The sequence below is a fragment of the Epinephelus moara genome, chromosome 3 (assembly GCF_006386435.1).
Source record: "Epinephelus moara isolate mb chromosome 3, YSFRI_EMoa_1.0, whole genome shotgun sequence".
In the NCBI taxonomy this organism is placed as follows: domain Eukaryota; kingdom Metazoa; phylum Chordata; class Actinopteri; order Perciformes; family Serranidae; genus Epinephelus; species Epinephelus moara.
The window spans coordinates 15,750,811-15,769,547 of NC_065508.1; the positions used below are offsets into that span (position 1 = coordinate 15,750,811).

An 18,737-nucleotide genomic window follows, 5' to 3' on the forward strand; every position below is an offset into this window, starting at 1 on the left:
TGACAAAAGTATTGGTCTATACAATATTACAATTGGAAAGATATGGATGCATTAAGCTATAATGAAGGTACACTTGTGCAGTTTTTCATGAGACCCACCTTGCACATAATTAAGTTGTTTGTTGTTGTTGTTTTTTGCCTTTTTTAGATGAAGTCACTATTTATTCATTTTTTCAGCCACAAAAAAATGTAAAATTAATTTTCTTGATATTAACCTTACACATCTCTATGTTAATTTCATCAGAGGCTCCGTTTCAGATAAAGCTGTTTATGTTTCATGAAGAAAGAACAAATATAGACATATCTACTGGTATATTCTTATTACAGCTTTAGATAATCTGACATGTGCTTTTTTTCTCCTTTGTATTATCTGCAACTTATCAAACCCACCAAGTGAAACCTTGTGGTACTCAAACTACTCAGCCACTCCAGTCAGCTTGCCTCCTTAGATGTTTAATAGATTTCCCATTCACATTTATGTGCAGGGATAAAGAAACTAGAGTTCACCACTTAATGTATGATTTTGTAGAGAGTAAGGTGAGATCAGGCTGGTGTGAAATGGAAGTGATGACCTGAGTGAAGACGGAGGTCGGAAGGCTTTTCTTGTAGATCATTTCTCTCCAGCTGAGTCCTTGATGGAATATTTGAGCCTCCACTTGAAATAATAATGGTCCTTTGCACATAATTTCCAAATCTGCATGCCACCTTTTTTGAAGCAGCTGAGGACTAATAATTGTTTATTTTTGTCACATTGCAGCAATGAACAGCAAACTGTTGTGGAAGCTGATGTTAAATGTAAAGCAGCCATCACACATGCTTTTACTTTGATGTGCATCATGCGTCACATTCCCTCCAGAAATGTGATTATAAGTCATTTAATCTCACCAGATAATATGACTCTAAATTATATTGTTTCCATTCCCAGCCTACACACACCCTCTGGGGAACCCACACAGGATCACTACCACATATCCTCTCACAGTAACCCCATATGGAGCCTGCATCAGTGGAACAGATCAGATGAGGAGTTAGTGGGGCCGTTTAAGAGCAACACTTTTAGTTCAGTCCGGCCAAGCAGTTGCTCACAGAAGCCCTGAACCCCTTTAATTTATTAAACAAGCCCAATTCGCAAGGCCAGGCGACAAGGAGAGTGTTATAAATATTAAAAGAGGAGTTTGCTCTGCCACGCTCTCATATTAAATCGCACAGAGAAGTATGTATGTGCCCTTATTAAAAGATAATGTGTTCTGGAGCCATAAAAATGTATAAGCCTCTCCTCTAGATCCCTCTCCTCCTTGTCTTCTTTCCTTTTCCGTCCTGCCCCAACTGAAATTTCAGCCTTTTCCTGTCCATCAATCTCTATTTTTTTCATTTCCTTTCTCTGTGTGTCTTCATACACCCTCGCTGTATTTTTCTCCCTCCGTGAGTAGCAGTGGACAAGAACAGAATACATAAGATCGCAATGAATGAGTCATGTTTTGACAGCACTCGAATAGAAAGTATTTGTTGTGATGAATTTGTGCCACCGACCTCTGTAGCTTCACGAGTATCAAGTTAATGGTATACCTCAGTGAAATCTAATCCTGAGTATAAAAATACTCAGCCGCAGTGGCTTGAAAGATGCCTTAATCGATGTAGCATTACACTCCGATGACATTGTCAGACTCAAGATGGACAGTTTTTTAAAAAAAGGTCAAAGTTGATGCAGCAGAACCAGAGATACTGTTTTTTTTTTTTATTCCCCACATTCTTCAACCTTGGCAAAACCTGGTGCCTACATTACCCATACTGCAACTTGGCCGCTGACAGATCAGTACGAGATTCAGGTGTGCTGCGCTAGGAATGGCTAATTTAGCCTCAAGCTAATTTGCCTCCAGCAGAATTTAGGAATGAGCTTCATCTCTTCTTTCTAACACCCGAAATACATGGGGCAGGGATTCGACATGTCACAAGGGTGGAGTGGTTTTTACCTGCTTCACAAACTCCATCTTCATAGCTTGTGGTTGCTGCCAGCTTCACTGTGTGCCAAGTGATGATGCAGTTGGTTATGCAGGATTTGGAAACATAAGCCATATTAACTGCTACGGAATTAATTAGGTAGATCATTTTATCTACAGGACGCATTGATGTGACTGATTTATTTTAATGGGAAATGTAAAAACACTCATAATTTTGCTTCTTTGCGTTGCATTGCCTCTGGTACAATGAGGTGTTCATGTTAAGCCATATTGTACTGGTGTTTTTTTACACTGTTCTGTGTAGTTTTTACCTGTTGGAGGGCCGCATAAAGTAGCCTTGAACCAGGCTTGGATGGTATCTAATTTTTCATTCCTTCTTACCCTCCTGAAATTTTACCGCGGTATATGATGTTATGACTGTTTCCCATATCTACATTGATTGATCAGCTCCCAGTATGTCTGTAAGTGGCAGATTTCCCTCACTCACTACGGTGGGCGTGGAAGTTAAGTCAATTCATCCAAAAAAAACAAACACTGCTGATTTCTACACGTGGAGATGACATGAAAAAAATTTTCGTTCAGTAAATGTCTGCTGTCAGTCAGCCTGGCGAAGGCAGTTTGGCCCTATGCTGACCTCTCAGCAATAGTAACACTACAAAATCAAATTGCTCAACAGAATATGACATTACCTGTGACATAACAAAATTCTCCAGGAGCAATGTATGAAATGAGTCTCAATCAACACTTTTTTTCTGTCGAAAGTATGTCGTGTGTCAAGTGACACTCATTAAAAGTGTACCAAAAATCCGCCTTAAGATGGGTAAAATTGGTGGAGCGGTTTTCCTTTGAATTGTGCAGCTAGCTTTAGGGCTGCAGCTAACAATTATTATATTTCAGCTAACAATTTATTTCAGTTATTTTCTCGATTAATCAATTAGATGTTTGACATATAAAATATTAGAAAATGGTTAAAAAATGCAGATCAGTGTTGCTCAAAGCCACACATTATCTTTTTCTTGACAAATAAACAATTATCAGATTAGTTGGCAATTAATTTAATTGTTTACAGCTAATAGATTAATCATTCCATCATTGCGGCTCTAGCTAGTTCCTTTCCTCTGGATTTGCAGGAGCTGCAAAATTGCAATGGAAAAGATCAAACTTTCTAGCCAGTGCTCCTTATGCTCAGTAGCCTATATGGCAAACATTTGCCACTTTTCCAGTAAATCACAAAATATACTTCTTGTTATGGAGCTTTGGAGCTATGAGAAGGCAATAGCATGCATATTAAGTAGTGTATTTAGCAATGTTGTGGAGAAATAAACTATATAAACTGAAATCTACACAGAACAACCCTTCAGTTCCACTCAGAGGACAGGTTTTCCCTGAAGGAAGTGATGGAGTAGCAGCAGGATCAGACATGTTTTAGAAGTGTCCAGCGGCTTGACTCACAGCCCAACCGTCTGGACATGACACCAGCATATTGCAGGACAAAACCGTGTAGCACTCTATAGGCAGACATACATACGGCTGTCATGGCTTGTTTGTGCCCGTGCTGGGTTGTAACAGCCGGACCGAGGCGCAGCAGTAGGACAGTGAGTGTGTATGATGGTAAAAAACACTCAGCGTCCTGACAGATAGAGGTGAAGAGACACAGCCATGTGTGTAACTAAACGCCCGAGTCCTCGCCCTGCTGGGCCGTGCCAGGGGAACATTCCTCTACTCTCTGCTCCACTGACCAAGCAGAACCGCCGCGCAGTGAAACCGCGCCGCACACGTCTGTGTGTATGAGTGCGTGTGTCGCCATGAGTGTGTGTTTGTCCACTGGGAGGCGGTGAAGTGTGACGGCCTGGTCACTCAGACCATGGAGAGTTATGGAGCGAGAGCAAGCCAGCTGTTCAATTTGGCCACATGGGCGGACACAGAAAGAAAAGGAGAATACTGAAGAGAAACGGTGTCAATATGCGACGTGTGCTGTGTGTCTAAACCCACCCTTCTATCACTGCTTACCCTGCTCTGACATTGCCATATTCTTGCTATCATGAGCCCACATACACACACAGAGTGACAGGGTGGTATATGGCATGCCCTGGCACTCAGAGGAGGATAATGAGATGAGTGCTAATTTCTCAGGTGTCATGGACTGATATGAATAATACAGGCTATTCCATTATCCATCTCCCCCACTGCTGTCACTGTCAGCTTTTTTTTTGATTCACCTACAGTGGACGCCGTCAGTGTCACGTCCTTCCTCTCAACTTAAATAACCTGCAAGCCAGACTTTGTGGAAAAAGGGAGTCGATGTGAATAAAAGGAAATAAGCTATTTTTTTTAAAGCAACAGAAACCTTTGATGGGCTTTTGCATGAGGCGTGAACAGGCTCATCCTCACTCTTTCATGACTCTGCTATCGTTTCCACTGCTTACCCAACAGCTGGGGACCTGTAGCAACTCTCTAACACCCAATTCATTTTCCTAACAACAATCCTTCCTCGCCAAAAAAACAGAAAAAGATTGATCTTTCCTTTTTATTTTCTGTGTGATGATTTATTTACTGTGTACTACTCTTCCATTGCCGCCCTGGTTTGCATGTCGGGGACTCCTGCGGCATCGTGGGGGTGATCCTGAATTATTTACTTCTTTTTTCTGAGTCCTTCTTTCATTCTCCTTTTCCTTCATTTTGCAGGGCAAATGTGTGTCTGCCTGTAGCTGCTCTTTGTGTCAACGTGATGTCCGTCTCTCTTTCTCTTTCTCTGTCTCCATTTTATTATTCTCAGAGAGCTAGGCAGCTCAGCTCTGACTGCATGATGTGAAAGGAGAGGGGAATGACAGCAGCTCATTAGAGCAGGAACGAGCTGGAAATAATCTCCTTATTCCTCCCTGCTCTGTTTTGTATTGTCTGTCTTTTGCTGTTCGTCATCTGCCCTCACTCCCTCACCTCACCAAGCGGCGCCTTCATCTGCTCTCTTTGTCTCTCTCTCTCTGTCTCCCCTCAGATCCAAACGCTCTGGGGCAGCACAGCACTGACCATGCCTTGATCGGAGGAGTGGTGGCTGTAGTGGTCTTTGTCACCTTGTGTTTAATCATTGTTCTGGGAAGATACCTGGCCAGGCATAAAGGTAAAAACCGCAGTGGACCAGAGCCGAGTCTCTCGAGGCTCGTGGAACTAGTCGAGCATGTCCTACATGTCCCATTAGACATCAATGTCCCTTCACAATCCCCCAGTTACAAGTGCACCACATCTGCAGTGGAGAAAAAGAAGCATTGATGGACATGAGATGGACTATATGATGCCACCAGAGCGTACACAGGACTCACTGAGTTAAAAGCAATCCAGATACGTCTTATTTTGAATATTAATATTATACTGGGGACAGAGGGTTATAACATAATATTACTTTAACCTCTTGCCATCCAAGTCCACATGTTGTGTCATAAATGTCACACCCTGTTCTCAGACCTGTCCATAAATCCGCTTAGAAATCACAGATGGAGTGGAGTTGTATGAGTTACATAGTTAGTGCATTACCTACAGTAGATGGGGGCCAGTATGCCCCCCAGTTTGGAGAAGCAGACAGGAGTACTCGCCATGGAAGCTAAACAATGTACTGCTGTGGATGGGGGCAGCAGTAAGACATAAGCTATGTTTCCATCCAAAAGTGATTCGAATCATTGGGAAATGCGCATTAAAAGAAATACGAATCCTGTGTGTTTCCATTAAATGTACAGACTTTGGTGAAAACTATGAACTCGCGCGAAACCGGAAACAAAACAAGTCTGGCATTCTTCTTCTTCTACGTTTTCTGGCGGTTGGCAACCAGCTTGTAAATGCATTACCGCCTTCCCGACCCGGAGTGTGGATATCACCATGGAGAGAGGTGCGCTACGTCAGACTTAATTCGAACATAACTGTTTCCAACCCCGTTTTGCGAATCAACATTTTTTCGAATCAACCAAAACCCGGCTAAAGCGAGCGTATTTTAGTTTGTGCGAATCAGGAGATTTTAATTCAAATTTTGGCGTTTCTGTCATAATTTTCCGATGCGATACTTCTACATGCGCATCTAAACAGGCTGATGGAAACATGGCTATATTTTAACCACCTAAAAAATTAATATCACTTTAAGTGTATGCTATGTATAGACTATTTTCACTGCTTTACCTTGCCATCAGACAGCCCTTCTTTTTTTTTATCTCACAGAACTAGGCAATTGGTTGTTACGCCCCACCCTTGGACAGCACTATGATGCAAACAAAACTCCATCACTGACCCAAAATAACCACATAAGATGCCTTTAAAAAGATTTATTAATAAGATAACAAGCAAACAAGACAACAAAAATCCCACGGTGAAAGGCAGCAGGACCAGCAGTCCCAACACCAGAGGCCTCTCTCCTCTGCTGCTGGCACAGGAGCTGTTAAGCACCTCCTCCATGCCAGGTGTGCTGCACCTCGTTAAGTAATGCAGCTCACCTGGGCAGACCTACAGTGGAGGGTAAAGGGACAGCAGCACAGAACACATACAGTCTTACCAATGTTGTATCTTAAGGTAAACACAGCTAAACATGCAGATTAAAAAAACATACCACAAATAATTATCAATAGTACAGATGTTTTAGTCTGACAGAGGGAGAGGGAGGAGGAATGACATGCAGCAAAGGGTCGCAGCTTGGAAGCAAACCCATGGCTGCAGCAGCAAGGACAAAGGATTTTTACATGGGCCGTCTGCTCTAGCAGGTGAGCGCCCCTGTTTTTGGCACTTCTGTATTGGCTTAATTTTTCAGTCCTGAAGGTTGCCACTTGCAAAAAAATACAAATGACCCCTTTTAGATATTAAAGTAGTCCTGTGATAGTTACAATGATAGTGTTAGTCCAAAACCTACAGCATTTGGATGCCTCAAATAGAAGTATCAAAAACCAATAACATGCACTGTCAATATATTGTTTAGACCGTACTAAGGATGAACATGTGTTTTATATTCCTGGAACAATGACTCTCTCCTCTGTCCATTCACATACAGATATTTGCCCACTGTTGAAAACCTTTGGACATGCAGACAAAAAACTCAAACACAGTTTTACATAAAAACTGTCCTAAAACATACATTGTGCAACTCGTGCAAATTGATAGCTTTTTAAAGTAGTCCATCTTATTTCAGAAATAATACATGGCATACCTGGGTAATACATACCATGACTCTGCTCTAAAGAAAGAAAGGGGGGAAAAGAGCAAAAACAGCCCAGGGGTCAGAGCTAATGGTCGGTTTCCAACTCTGATGCTACAAAATTGAGCTTTTACTTAAACCTGAGAGCTGCATCACATTATTTAGACGTCCAACTTTTAGCTTCGATTCATGGAGAACAATAAAGGTGTTTGTTGATGCGGAGTTATCCACACTTACTCTGTGCCGTATTTGCATATCCTGCACTATCCTAGCCTCCTCTCATTCTGTATATGAATTATGTAGCATTACTGATGTTGTCCTCAGATGTGTTTTTCGCTTCAGGCAGCAAACACCACGCAGGGCTGCTCGGTATTTGTTTTCCTTGATATAAGTTTGTTTTTCGCTTCCACAGGAACGTACTTGACAAACGAGGCCAAGGGGGCGGACGACGCACCCGACGCCGACACAGCCATCATCAACGCTGAGGGCAACCATGCGCACGCAGAAGAAAAGAAAGAATACTTCATTTAGACTGCAGAGGGAGCTGTGCAGCTCTCTCCTACCCCCTTTTCCCTTCTTTCAATCCCTGTATCTCTTTTTCTCTTTCTCTCTCTGTCTCCCCCTTTTCTTCTCCACCTCTGACCACTGCCCCCGTCGTGTCAACGAGGAACCCGCAGGCAGTCCACAGACAGAGAAGTTCCCCAAGTGTTTTCCTATTATTGCCTTTTGTCTATCATTTACATCTTGTCCTTTCTTTCTTTTTTCTTTTTTTGGCAGCCGGTTTCCACAGGCAGCTTGCCGTCGCTGCCCCGAAGTTGTCTCCTTTGTCATATTTTTCCTCATTTTTTTGACATGAATGCCTGGAAGTCTGTATATCTACCATGACTGCTTCTTACATGAGCCCTTCTTCATCTCCTCTCCTGTTTCCCGTCCAAGCAGACACCCGAACACACACTGTATCCCCCGCCCTTTGTTCACACACGTCCACAAACACATATCATATCTCACGTCAACACGGTGCCTAAAAATACAGACGCCATTGAACTTCTGTCAATGCCTTCATGTATCGTCTGTCAGTAGCAATGTAAATGCTTTGTAGATGGGTTAACTGGACCATCATTTCATTGCTTAGCTCACAGCTTTTGATTATGCATTGTCTTTTTTTATTATTATTTTAACAAAGATCTTTGCTGTCTACGCCTTATACATGTCTATCACACTGAATATGGTACTTTTAGATCCACTTCCCCCCAAACCCCACCCCCCTCTAAATAGACTTGTAATTAAACAGTTGACCCTTGTAAGATAAGAAGAAGGTTTTGTGTAACACTGTAGCAAGGTTTGTCAGATAAGTGTACAATATGATTTTCATTATTAGGGTAAGGGTAATAAGGGGTAGTGTGGTATTGTTTAGAGCAGAGAATACACGCAGATGCTAGACGAAGCGTTCCATCAAATAAACTCAATCAAGTATATAAAACCATTTGCTAAATCTGCTGTCCCTATGTACCTTTGTCTGTATATTCCTGCACTGTCCAGGCTGCAGTTTAGTGAAACACCAACACCTTCAGTGTCCTCTCGACAGCTTACAGTAGTTTGTGATTCACATAAAGGCTTCAGGTGTACAGAAAGAATGACTCTCCTCTCTCTAAAATCTGTATAAATTGTATTGAAAATGAGTTTAGCTTTTCACTTTGAATTCTTTTTGTTTATGTTTGTGTCACATTGGAATAATTTTGAGGCTTAAGGACCCCGTGAAATGTAAAATTAACTATTAGGAGCTAATAAAAACAAGTACACGGTTGCAGCACGAACAGGAAATTCACTGGTTAAATTAATTTTCTCTCAGTGATGTAATTTTCATTTTCACCTCTTGTAAGCTTGAGGTCCAGGCAGCTTTCCACAGCGGTTTGTATCCACATGTCTGTTCATTTTCTGGCTCACAGATAAGCATCCAATCATATTATTACTTTTTACAAACGGCAATGACATCAGTTTGACTGGAACCAATTTTTTTTGTTTATATCGCCACCTCTAAATTTCTGTTTACGAGCGCCTAACAATTTAGTTGTATTACCAACACGTCAAAAAAACTCCCACCTGTCAGACTGCATAACTGCTCCTCTTATTTCCATTTAGTCGGAGTCGCTCTCCATGAACTGAACTTTGATTTCCATTTCATGGGGTCTTCAAGCAAAAAAAAAAAAAAGAGAAAAAAAAAAAGTTAATAGTGTGTGAGGGCTGGGTCATAGATCTACAGGGGCCTCCTTTCCAAATACTAAAAACTGAAGACAAATAGAGAAGCACAAAAATGTCTGAATGAGTAACTGCGCTCCTTTGCCAACAAAAGATTGCCTTGGGAATGGTTCTTCTATTCAAATGGATAGTGGGAAGATGACAAGGCTGTCTTTGATTCAAATCTGGGGGGTAAAAAAAAAAATACAGTGCATCTTTTTGAAAATGTAAGCTAAATCATGTTTTTATAGAAAAAACAAAAAAAATGTTTTTAATATTTTTTGGTTTAAATGGTTCTAAGCTCCCTGCTGTGTATTGTGTCTGCTAAAAATGTGGTTGATTGTGAAAATTGCTGTTAAATTCTGGATTCCCATATTCCTTCAAATTTGTATATTAGCCACCTTATCTATTTGCGTTTTTTTTTTTCTTTTCATTTGTCATTGCATAATCTTTATTGGAGAACTTTTAAACAAATGTAATTTTTTGGGCACAAGGCATGTATATAATGTGTGAAAACTAAACTTTGGTAATACACATTAGCATGTTTTTGTTTGGTTCTTTTTCATATTTTAATTTATTTGAAGCTATTTAAGAGAGAACCACAATGAAGGTATGTTTGTAATTTTGGAGAAATGTGGCTTCTTGTGATTGTGGCGGGCTCTCGGGTGCTACAGATGGGAAGGATTTGGTGTTGTAAAAAAAAATATGATCAACAAAAGTGAAGCGAAATAGAAGAAAATGAAATGTGCATCTGTCTTCACCTAATCCTTAAAATACAAATTGGAATTGAAATGCATCAAAAGAAACATTACCTTCATGTCGGAGGCAATGGAAGTTTCACACACGCTAAGACTAACGTCACATATCCTTGTAAACAACTTCTGTTTCTTTTCATATATCCCCGCCATTCCTCTTTCATCAGTTTGCAGGAATGTGGCTGATTTACTCTCCTGTGAAAGAGCGATAAACACTGTGGCCTCTGGAACTAAAGACTTAAAGGCAAGGCACTAATCTACTAAGAGGGAGCAAATTATTACCAAGGGCAATAAAATAGTGGGCCCAGCTGTCTCCAATTCGATGGCCAATTTACAACATTATGCAAATAAGGTCAGCGAGTAAGGTCTTTTTCTATGTGCTATAACTCAAGCACCGCTGGAGTGAATCACAAGTTGGGAATCATTAAACCTGTCACCACTGATGTAGAATTTAGGTTGCATATTATGTTTTAAATAAGTTGTTTTAAAAATGCAGAAGCTTTGCAGCAGTCTCCATATTCTATCATTCTAATTCACACAATCAATATAGATTGACGTCAGCCTCACCACGGTACTTAAGTAGATCCAGGCGAACCTTCTGTATCACGTGTGTATAATGACATTCATCAAGATGTTTTTTTACTTTTCTATGTAGTTCTTTTCATTGTGTCTTAAAACGGTGATGGTGTCAATCAAATTTTCAGTTTGCTTTACGCCTGTGTATCCATCCTAGAAAAATAAGAGAGTGGTGAAATGGATTTGTTGATTCTGAAGTCTGAGAAACAGTCTGTTTTATATTAAATGAACACTCATAAATAACTGGGTCTGCAGTGACGAGTCGGTGTTTAGAAATGAAACAGGTGCCATTTACTGAATTATGCACTCTGACTAATTTGATGGATATTTCTTAGTAAATGGTGAAATGTGTTTTTTGTTTTGTTTTTCTTTCTGGAAACCACGTGTAAATATTTGTTTTGACATGACAGTAATGAGCTAATTTGTTGCAAATGGCTTTTTATGATAGTTAGACCAAACCTGAATCTTGTTTTGTTTTTTAATTTGTTATTCTAACAGCCTGGCACATACCATCATGCACTATTTTGCTATGATAGAATCACCTGTAGCTGTGTCACACCTTATTATTATTAGTCATTTTACTTTTTTTTTATGTTGTCGGTTGAAACTAAGCTTTAAACTTGTTGCCTCCTTGCTTTCCAACATATATGGTTCCGGTTAATATCCGCCACATCATGGGCCTCTAATTTCATCCTGGCGGCAGGACAGTAATGGCGCTAACGCAGATGCGGCACCATTTTCATTGGGCACTAGCTCGTTTTAAAGACTCTGTAGCCTCTGTTTGGTAAATTTCCTGGCTCCAAACCAACCCACTTCCTTCGAGCGTAGGCGGGAGCGGTGCAGCTGAGGTTACTTGTTAATGCAGATCAGGCAGTGCAACACTGGCAGTAATTTTGGCATGAAATTGCACACCATTTTGTGAGCAATTTCCATGTTGGCGTTGGCACATTACAGACCTGTATGTGTGACTTTTAATCATATGTGTGTGTTCTACCTGTAGTAGTAACGGGTATTAATCATAGAAGCATTTTATTATAGCCTACCACAAGTTACTGTCGATGTTGACCAAGTGTACTGATATCATTATGTTATACATGGGATCACCAGATTTCGGTGTGTCCTCATATGTAAATTCAACTTTAATAAGGGACATCAGAACATCCTTTGATGCATATTAAGGGAGCTTTTTTGTGTGTGCCTTGCGACTCTGCACCTCCGTCTCTCCCCTCCTCCCACCTGTCTGCCTCTTTTAAAAAAGGATGAGACGAGCTGATGCGATTGGTGATCATTGAAGCTTGTCCAAACTCCACCTGCCGATACTGCATTATGTATTCATCCTGCTACAGCCTTTTTCACCACACTGCACTGCCCCAGGAGAGCACCTCACACATATGTGCATTTTTGTCCTTGTTTGCGAGCAATTTGTCCCCCACTTCAGGAAATTAGAGGCCCATATCAACGAAAAATACCAACTCTGAATCTCCTGTTAAAAAGGGATGAATAAGAGAGTAACGGCCACTCTGAGTCAAAATAATTCTTTTTTTTTTACTGTATTGTTTAGCTTTTTTTTTTTACTCATGGTTTTTGTTCTCCACAGCAGTGATGATAGCATGACATGGCCCGGTCCAGTCCTATCTCTCCTCCTCTGACCATTCATATGTCTTTGCTGTACAGTTTGGCTTCAGCGCACTTCTTTGTTCCTCTGCAATATTGACACTAGAATCAATCAGCCCAATCTCCATACATTGTCACAGAGATGACAACGACATGTGACACAATCGCATGTAGAGATGTTTTGTTTTTCCTTTCTTTTTTTTGAATTATATCTTTTTTGTTTTGCATCTCAGGAATATATTTCATTTAGAGATTTTTTTTTTTTTTTGGTTTGTTTGTTTGTTTCCTGTCTTAAAATTGGGGACTTGCGAGCACTTCTCACTCTGCCAGTCCCCGAATGCTGACACCATGTATTTGTTGAGTTTAAGATTACCGCAATGTTAATAAAAATTATTCAGTGATTCTTCAGTAATACTGTCATCTTGCTCTCATTGGGATATTAGACTTATGAAAGCATTTTTTGATATGATCACTGACTTGAAATACTGACATTTAGAAATATGCTGCAAATAATCACGAGTTTCAAGAATGGTAGAAGTTGTGTTTATACACAATGTTGTCTTATTTTAGCTTATGGTATGTAAGCAGTTCAATGCTTTTGTCCTCTATCATAATGTTTCCTTGTAGCAACACACATCTTTATGTATATCAGTGCTTAGATGGAAAGAGTTGTGACACACAAAATACAAAATATCCACAGTAAAGTTCAGGATTAGAGCTAGACACGTTAGTTCAGCTTCTGATGTACCTTGGTGAAATAAGAGGTTTCATATCAAGCTGCACTGAGAGGGCTTGATTCGATATATAGCACCGTAATGGAGGTGTTTTTCTCCCATTGTCTGTGGGATTTATTATATTTAATTTAGAGGTTCGTTCTCATGTATGAAATGAAAATTGTTGAATAAATAGTTGCCAAAACATCTGTATAAGCCTGATTCTGATTTTTTTTGATCATCGTTTCCCTTCTGGAAGCCTCTTCCTGCAGTATTTTTGAGCTGAGAGATAAGCACCGATGATAACACACTATAAATACTGCTGTTTTGGAAACGTCTGAATTTGTACCATGCACACACACTCACAAAAACATGAGCAAACACATGCACAGACACATGTTCATGAATTTTTATTAACAAGAATAATTCATGCTGTGTTTTAGCTCCCCTAACTGAGCGCTGCTGTGGCAGTGGTGGTGTTATGATGCCATTCGGTTTGTCATGTGGAGCCTTTCAGCTGTCTGAGCAGTACTTTCCCATATTAATCGACAGTCTCTACGAGGCTGGGGTACTCCTGCAAAAAGCAGCTCTACCTGTGATATAAAAACTTTAGAATTAGTCTCAGTAAATCAGGACAGAGGAATGCAGGGGAGGTAATTGAAAAGACTAAGGGAAAATGTGTTATTCATTTTGACATTAAAGTTCATGTTGCTGGGGAAAAAATCAATGATGCGTCACTTCATGAATGAACCTCCACTCATATCCGCAATGATCTACAAACCAATCCCAAAGACAATGTGCAGGAAAATGTAAGCCACAATAATATAGCACTATAATAACTATAGTTTCTGCAAGTTTAATTTTTTCATTGCTTTCAAAGGGACCTATTAACGCCTTTCCTTTTTTTCTGTCATTATAATCTAACATTGCTACATCAGATGTTTATATTAAACATGGACAAAGTTTCAAATGTTGCAGTAAACATGTAAAAGTAACTTCTGTAAGCAAAACCTCAGGCTTCAGACAGTTCTGAATAGTGTGTTTCTACTTTCAAGACAAGGTTGGGTGCTGAGCATGCTGGCTCATGGCTATTCGAACATTTGCTTTACATTTTAAACAGATTATGATATGGTGCCTGTCAGAAAATATTTGTGCAATGTGCAAATTTGATTAATTCCTCTGATCTGACGTGACACCTTAAACATTAAACGAAAGGCCAGAAATTTGCTAGGATAGTTTTGGAGCTGCTTTTTAGATACATGAAATATCTTGGACGTGAGGGACTTCCACTCTGGGGGCATATTTATCAGGATGGAGTTTTATAGAAGCTAATGATGAAGTGGATGACAAATGGATATAATGTTAATGAGTTGCCCAGGGGACGTGAACAGACATAAAGCACAGAAACAACTGAATGTCCAGCACCATTTAAAAGGAAATATTAGAAATTTTGGCACATGCAGTCCAGAGACAAATTGTGTCTGAGATGAGAGACTGCATTGTTAGGACTAACTTAACCGTTTCCTGTTGTTTCTCAATCCATTTGCAAGAATAAATGTTTGGAATCGTAAACATTTTTACCTTCTTGCAGATATATTAAAACTTTAAATTTCAACAATGCTGTGGTCAGCGTGACTAGATTTAGGCACAAAAAACACCTGGTTGTGGTTACAAAAAGATCAGGTTTTGGCTACAATCACTGGCATTAGGTGGCACAATTGCTGCTGGAAATGCTGCCAATGTCTCACTAAAAAGCAACCAGTTTTGTTGTTTGATGGTCTCCAGCATCGGTCTGCAGCTTGAAGCCATCTTGCCTAAGCGTGTGCACATACATGCGCATGCATTTATACTGTGCAGCACCCCTCAGCAAAAATGATTTCCTATGCACATGTAAGCTGACATTAGCTTGTGATGGATTTCTTTATATGGTCAAATGGTTTTTATATTGTGTTAACATTACATAGCCTACACTGCTACATGTAGCTACATGCTAACATCAGGGAGATATGTAATCTTTGTTGCTAATGATGTTAACGTCTTCCCAATTTTGAATCACATTCCTGCTGGAACATGTGCAGTTGTGCTTAGAAGCTTTAATTGGTGATTTTTAATATAAGAAAGTGCCGCTATAAATGATTATTGCCTGGCTACAAGTACACTGCTACATGTAGCTACATGCTAACGTCAGGGGGACATGTGATCTTGGTTGCTGATGTTGCTAATTTCTCCCTGATTTCTGATCATACTCCTGCTCAAACATGCCCAGTTGTGTTTAGAAGCCTTTTTTGGTGTGTTTTGTTTTGTCTTTTTCTACAGAAGAATGTGCCACTTTTCTCCTTAATTACAGTTGGGGAAAATGGCTGTAAAGATGATGCAAAGACAAGATGAGAAAGATCTGGAGTTGCTGACCAATCAGAGCAGACTGGACTTTTTCAGGAGGGTGAACACAGGTGTTCCAGCACAGACAGTATGAGGAAAATAAAGTATATTTTGGCCATGAAAGCATGTACATGTGTTCTAGTAGAAACCCAAAATACAAGAATGGAAATGAGCGTAAGAGGTCCTCTTTATATTTCAAAATGTGTCACAGTAAATCCCTAAAATTGAAACACTTGAGTATGCATTGTATTACAGTAAAAACCTATATGTATTCACTTGTAAAAGCCTTCAGTATTTGTGGTCAGATTTAAGGTATTGGCTCGGGATATGGCTGTCTGATGGAGGTAAAGTGAAAATCCTTTAAATCTTGACCATGTGACTTTCATCATTTCTGCTCCAGCAGGATCAGGAGAGTGAAGAATGTGCATAAATGTAAGAAAAGGATGGAGCACATAAAGCAGGATATAAGAATATGAATAGGGAGAGCGTGAGCGAAGGTGGAAATGAGCCAGATAGACAGGAGGGAGAGGTATGCAGCTTTTTCAGTGAGTCACAAGATGATGACTGAGGGGAGAATTAAGTAATGGCAATAAGACGTCATGTTAGACTGAAGAAAGCAGCTGCAATCAGCCCACCTGTCAGGAATAACTGCAGCCTGGAGAGTGTTGCATTTCTGCAGCAGAGGTGTGATTCTTCTCCTGATGAAAAGTGAGAGGTCAGTGAAAAACTCAATTACCACTCAGTCAATCAGAGCAGTTTTGTGAACTAGGACAGGGAGGTTGAGACAGACCAGACAGAAATAGATGCGAAATGTTGTTTTGCATCAGTGATTTTCCTCATCCCCTCTTATTGTCAAGCACATTTCGCAGCCAACAATGTTTTTCATTCCCCGAGGAAAACAATGTTCCAACTTTCCCAAATTAGCTGAAAGTTTTTTTTTTCGTTTGTAGTATTCTCGTTTCGTTAGATGGTGCAGAAGAATAACAGGACAGATGGAGGAGACAGGTGGGATGACAGGCAACAATAGATTTGAAGCCACGCAGTGAAGATAGCATGCAACACAGTCCACTGAGCTGTCACAAAACCCAAACCCACCACTGTATTTTTGTACACCTATATTCAACACCATGTCAACATGATGCGTCATGGCCAATCACACCTTAAATGTAATGCAAAAGTGAATATTACAGCAATCAGTTGCGGGAGGAGAACTTAGCAGAACCACAGTGTAGAAACACTCTGTTACAAGAGAGTCTTGCATTTAAAATTTTACTGAAGTCACTCATTGTGCAGAATTTCAGAATAATATAATTTGTGTAACTGGATTATAAATATTGCTTCATTAATATGTTAATCACTTTAAAGGAACAGTTCACCCTCAACTCAAACATACAAATTTTCCCTCTTACCTGTAGTGCTGTTTATAAGTCTAGATTGTTGTGGTGTGAGTTGCAGAGTGTTGGAGATATCGGCTGTAGAGATGTCTGCTTTCTCTCCAGTATAATGGAACTAGGTGGCACTCAGCTTGTGGTGCTCAAAGTGCCAAAAAAATACATTTGGAAAAACTCTGTAGCAATGTCTCTTTAAAGAAATCATGACCTGGTTACTTAAGATAATCCACAGATCTTATAGCGAACTATTTTCTGTTTTCCAAACTACACCCGCTACACACACTGCGCAGAAGAAAAAGGGCATCTGCTCATGGACGAGAGGCTCATGCCTGAGTGACTGACAGTGTTACAGTGATATAACGAATAACGAAGTAATGTAACACGTAACCAACAGGATTTCGGATAATATTATTACATTTACAGTGTCAACAACCACCCCAAATAAACTGTTTATTATTTTCATTTTTCACTCATCACACGATCTACATTGCTCCATTTCCGCCCGTACACCACCAGAAATAACATCCCCTAAAAGTTTCTTTATGCTTCTGCGTACACTTAACGCAACGTGCACGCAGTTGCTCCACAGTTGCTGTGTGCCTATCATAGTTCTGCGTTCTGTTGGTCTATGTCGCTATGCAATTCCCCGCCAAAGCACTTGGGGGCGCGGTGTTCTTTTATATACCTACCTAGACTCTGTGACATCTATGGTCGTTGCTCGTTCATTGTTTGTTTATCTTCCAGCTTTGCTCTAGTCACAGTGAAGGTGCAGACTGAGAGAGAACGACTGTTACTGGAGCTCGAAATGATCGTCATTGAACAACAATTGCTCTTATTACAAATGTTACGACGACGACAAAGAGAGAGGCGACTGCGCTGATGTCTGTACGCCCTTTGAATGGCTCGACTTTTGAAAATGACGGTGTTGTAGTACTGCAGCAGGAAGTGAAACCTTGCGAAATGCCAGAAATGATGTAGTTTGAAGGACCAATCATAGCTCTTGCGGTCTGCGTTGGGTCTGTGTTGCCTCGAAGCGTGGTTACAATGTTTTGGAGGTGCATGCCGCATTGTCTGCGTCGGTCGCAGAGGGACCCAACGCCTCCGCGAAGCCCTCTGCGTCGTAGGTACGCAGAAGCATAAACCTTGCTTAAGGGTCTTGTGTCTTGTCATGTCATTTAATATAAGCTACTTTATAGAAGGGTGCTGGTGATCATGTGCGTTAATCTTGTCCATTGTTTTTCCATTCATTTAACCTACAATGTATCCCACTCTGCTTTTACGTCCTATGGCTGCTAGAAAGTAGCAGAGATAAGAAGCTGACCTTTGGTTTGTTTTTTCCTTGTCCCGGTGATGGACATATATAGATGATGGTAGTATATGTTGAATGTTTCCATTCACCCCTACAACAGCAGAGCAACACTGGCACACAGTCACGTTCCTAGGTGTGTCCTTGAGCTCTGTTGTATTAGTTTGCGCTCGTCATAGTGACTGACTCATACACTATTCCATTGAGTAAATGTATTTACTAACCATATTATCCCCAAAAAATAGCAGTTTTTTAAAATAAAACATTCATCTCTTCAGAACAGCAACAATTAGATACTTCAAACTCATTACTGAGAAACCCAAAAGCCTTACAGCTAGAGTTCAGACTCTCTCCAAACACAAGCTTTCTGAACTTATTTTTCTTTTCTTGCTCTGGGTTATTTTACTTCCTGAACTAAATATCGGATTTGTCAATAAGTTTCTTGGTGAAAAGAGGACAACGTGGTTTCACTGAAAGTCTAAGTTTCAAAGCCATTATACTGTGTTCTTTTCACAAAAGGAAACAACTAGTGATTTTGGCTCAACATTCAAATATATATAATCACTGACCTCCAATTTTTGTCTACAACATCAAAGCTATTTGCCAATAAAGGAAATTTGACTGTCATTCACACAGTACAAGAGCAA

General features: G+C 40.2%; 1 protein-coding gene across 3 annotated transcripts in view; it reads left to right on the forward strand.

Moving 5' to 3' along the window:
- cadm2a (cell adhesion molecule 2a) overlaps positions 1 to 13,209 on the forward strand; it is a 292,905-nt gene extending 279,696 nt beyond the window's left edge. For all 3 annotated transcript variants that reach the window (XM_050039311.1, XM_050039328.1, XM_050039319.1), the window contains 2 exons: positions 4,953 to 5,075; positions 7,534 to 13,209. In XM_050039311.1, the coding sequence (XP_049895268.1) occupies positions 4,953 to 5,075; positions 7,534 to 7,652 (242 nt within the window). In that variant the 3' untranslated portion in view covers positions 7,653 to 13,209. The remainder of the gene's footprint in view (positions 1 to 4,952; positions 5,076 to 7,533) is intronic.
- Positions 13,210 to 18,737: the final 5,528 nt, after the last annotated feature.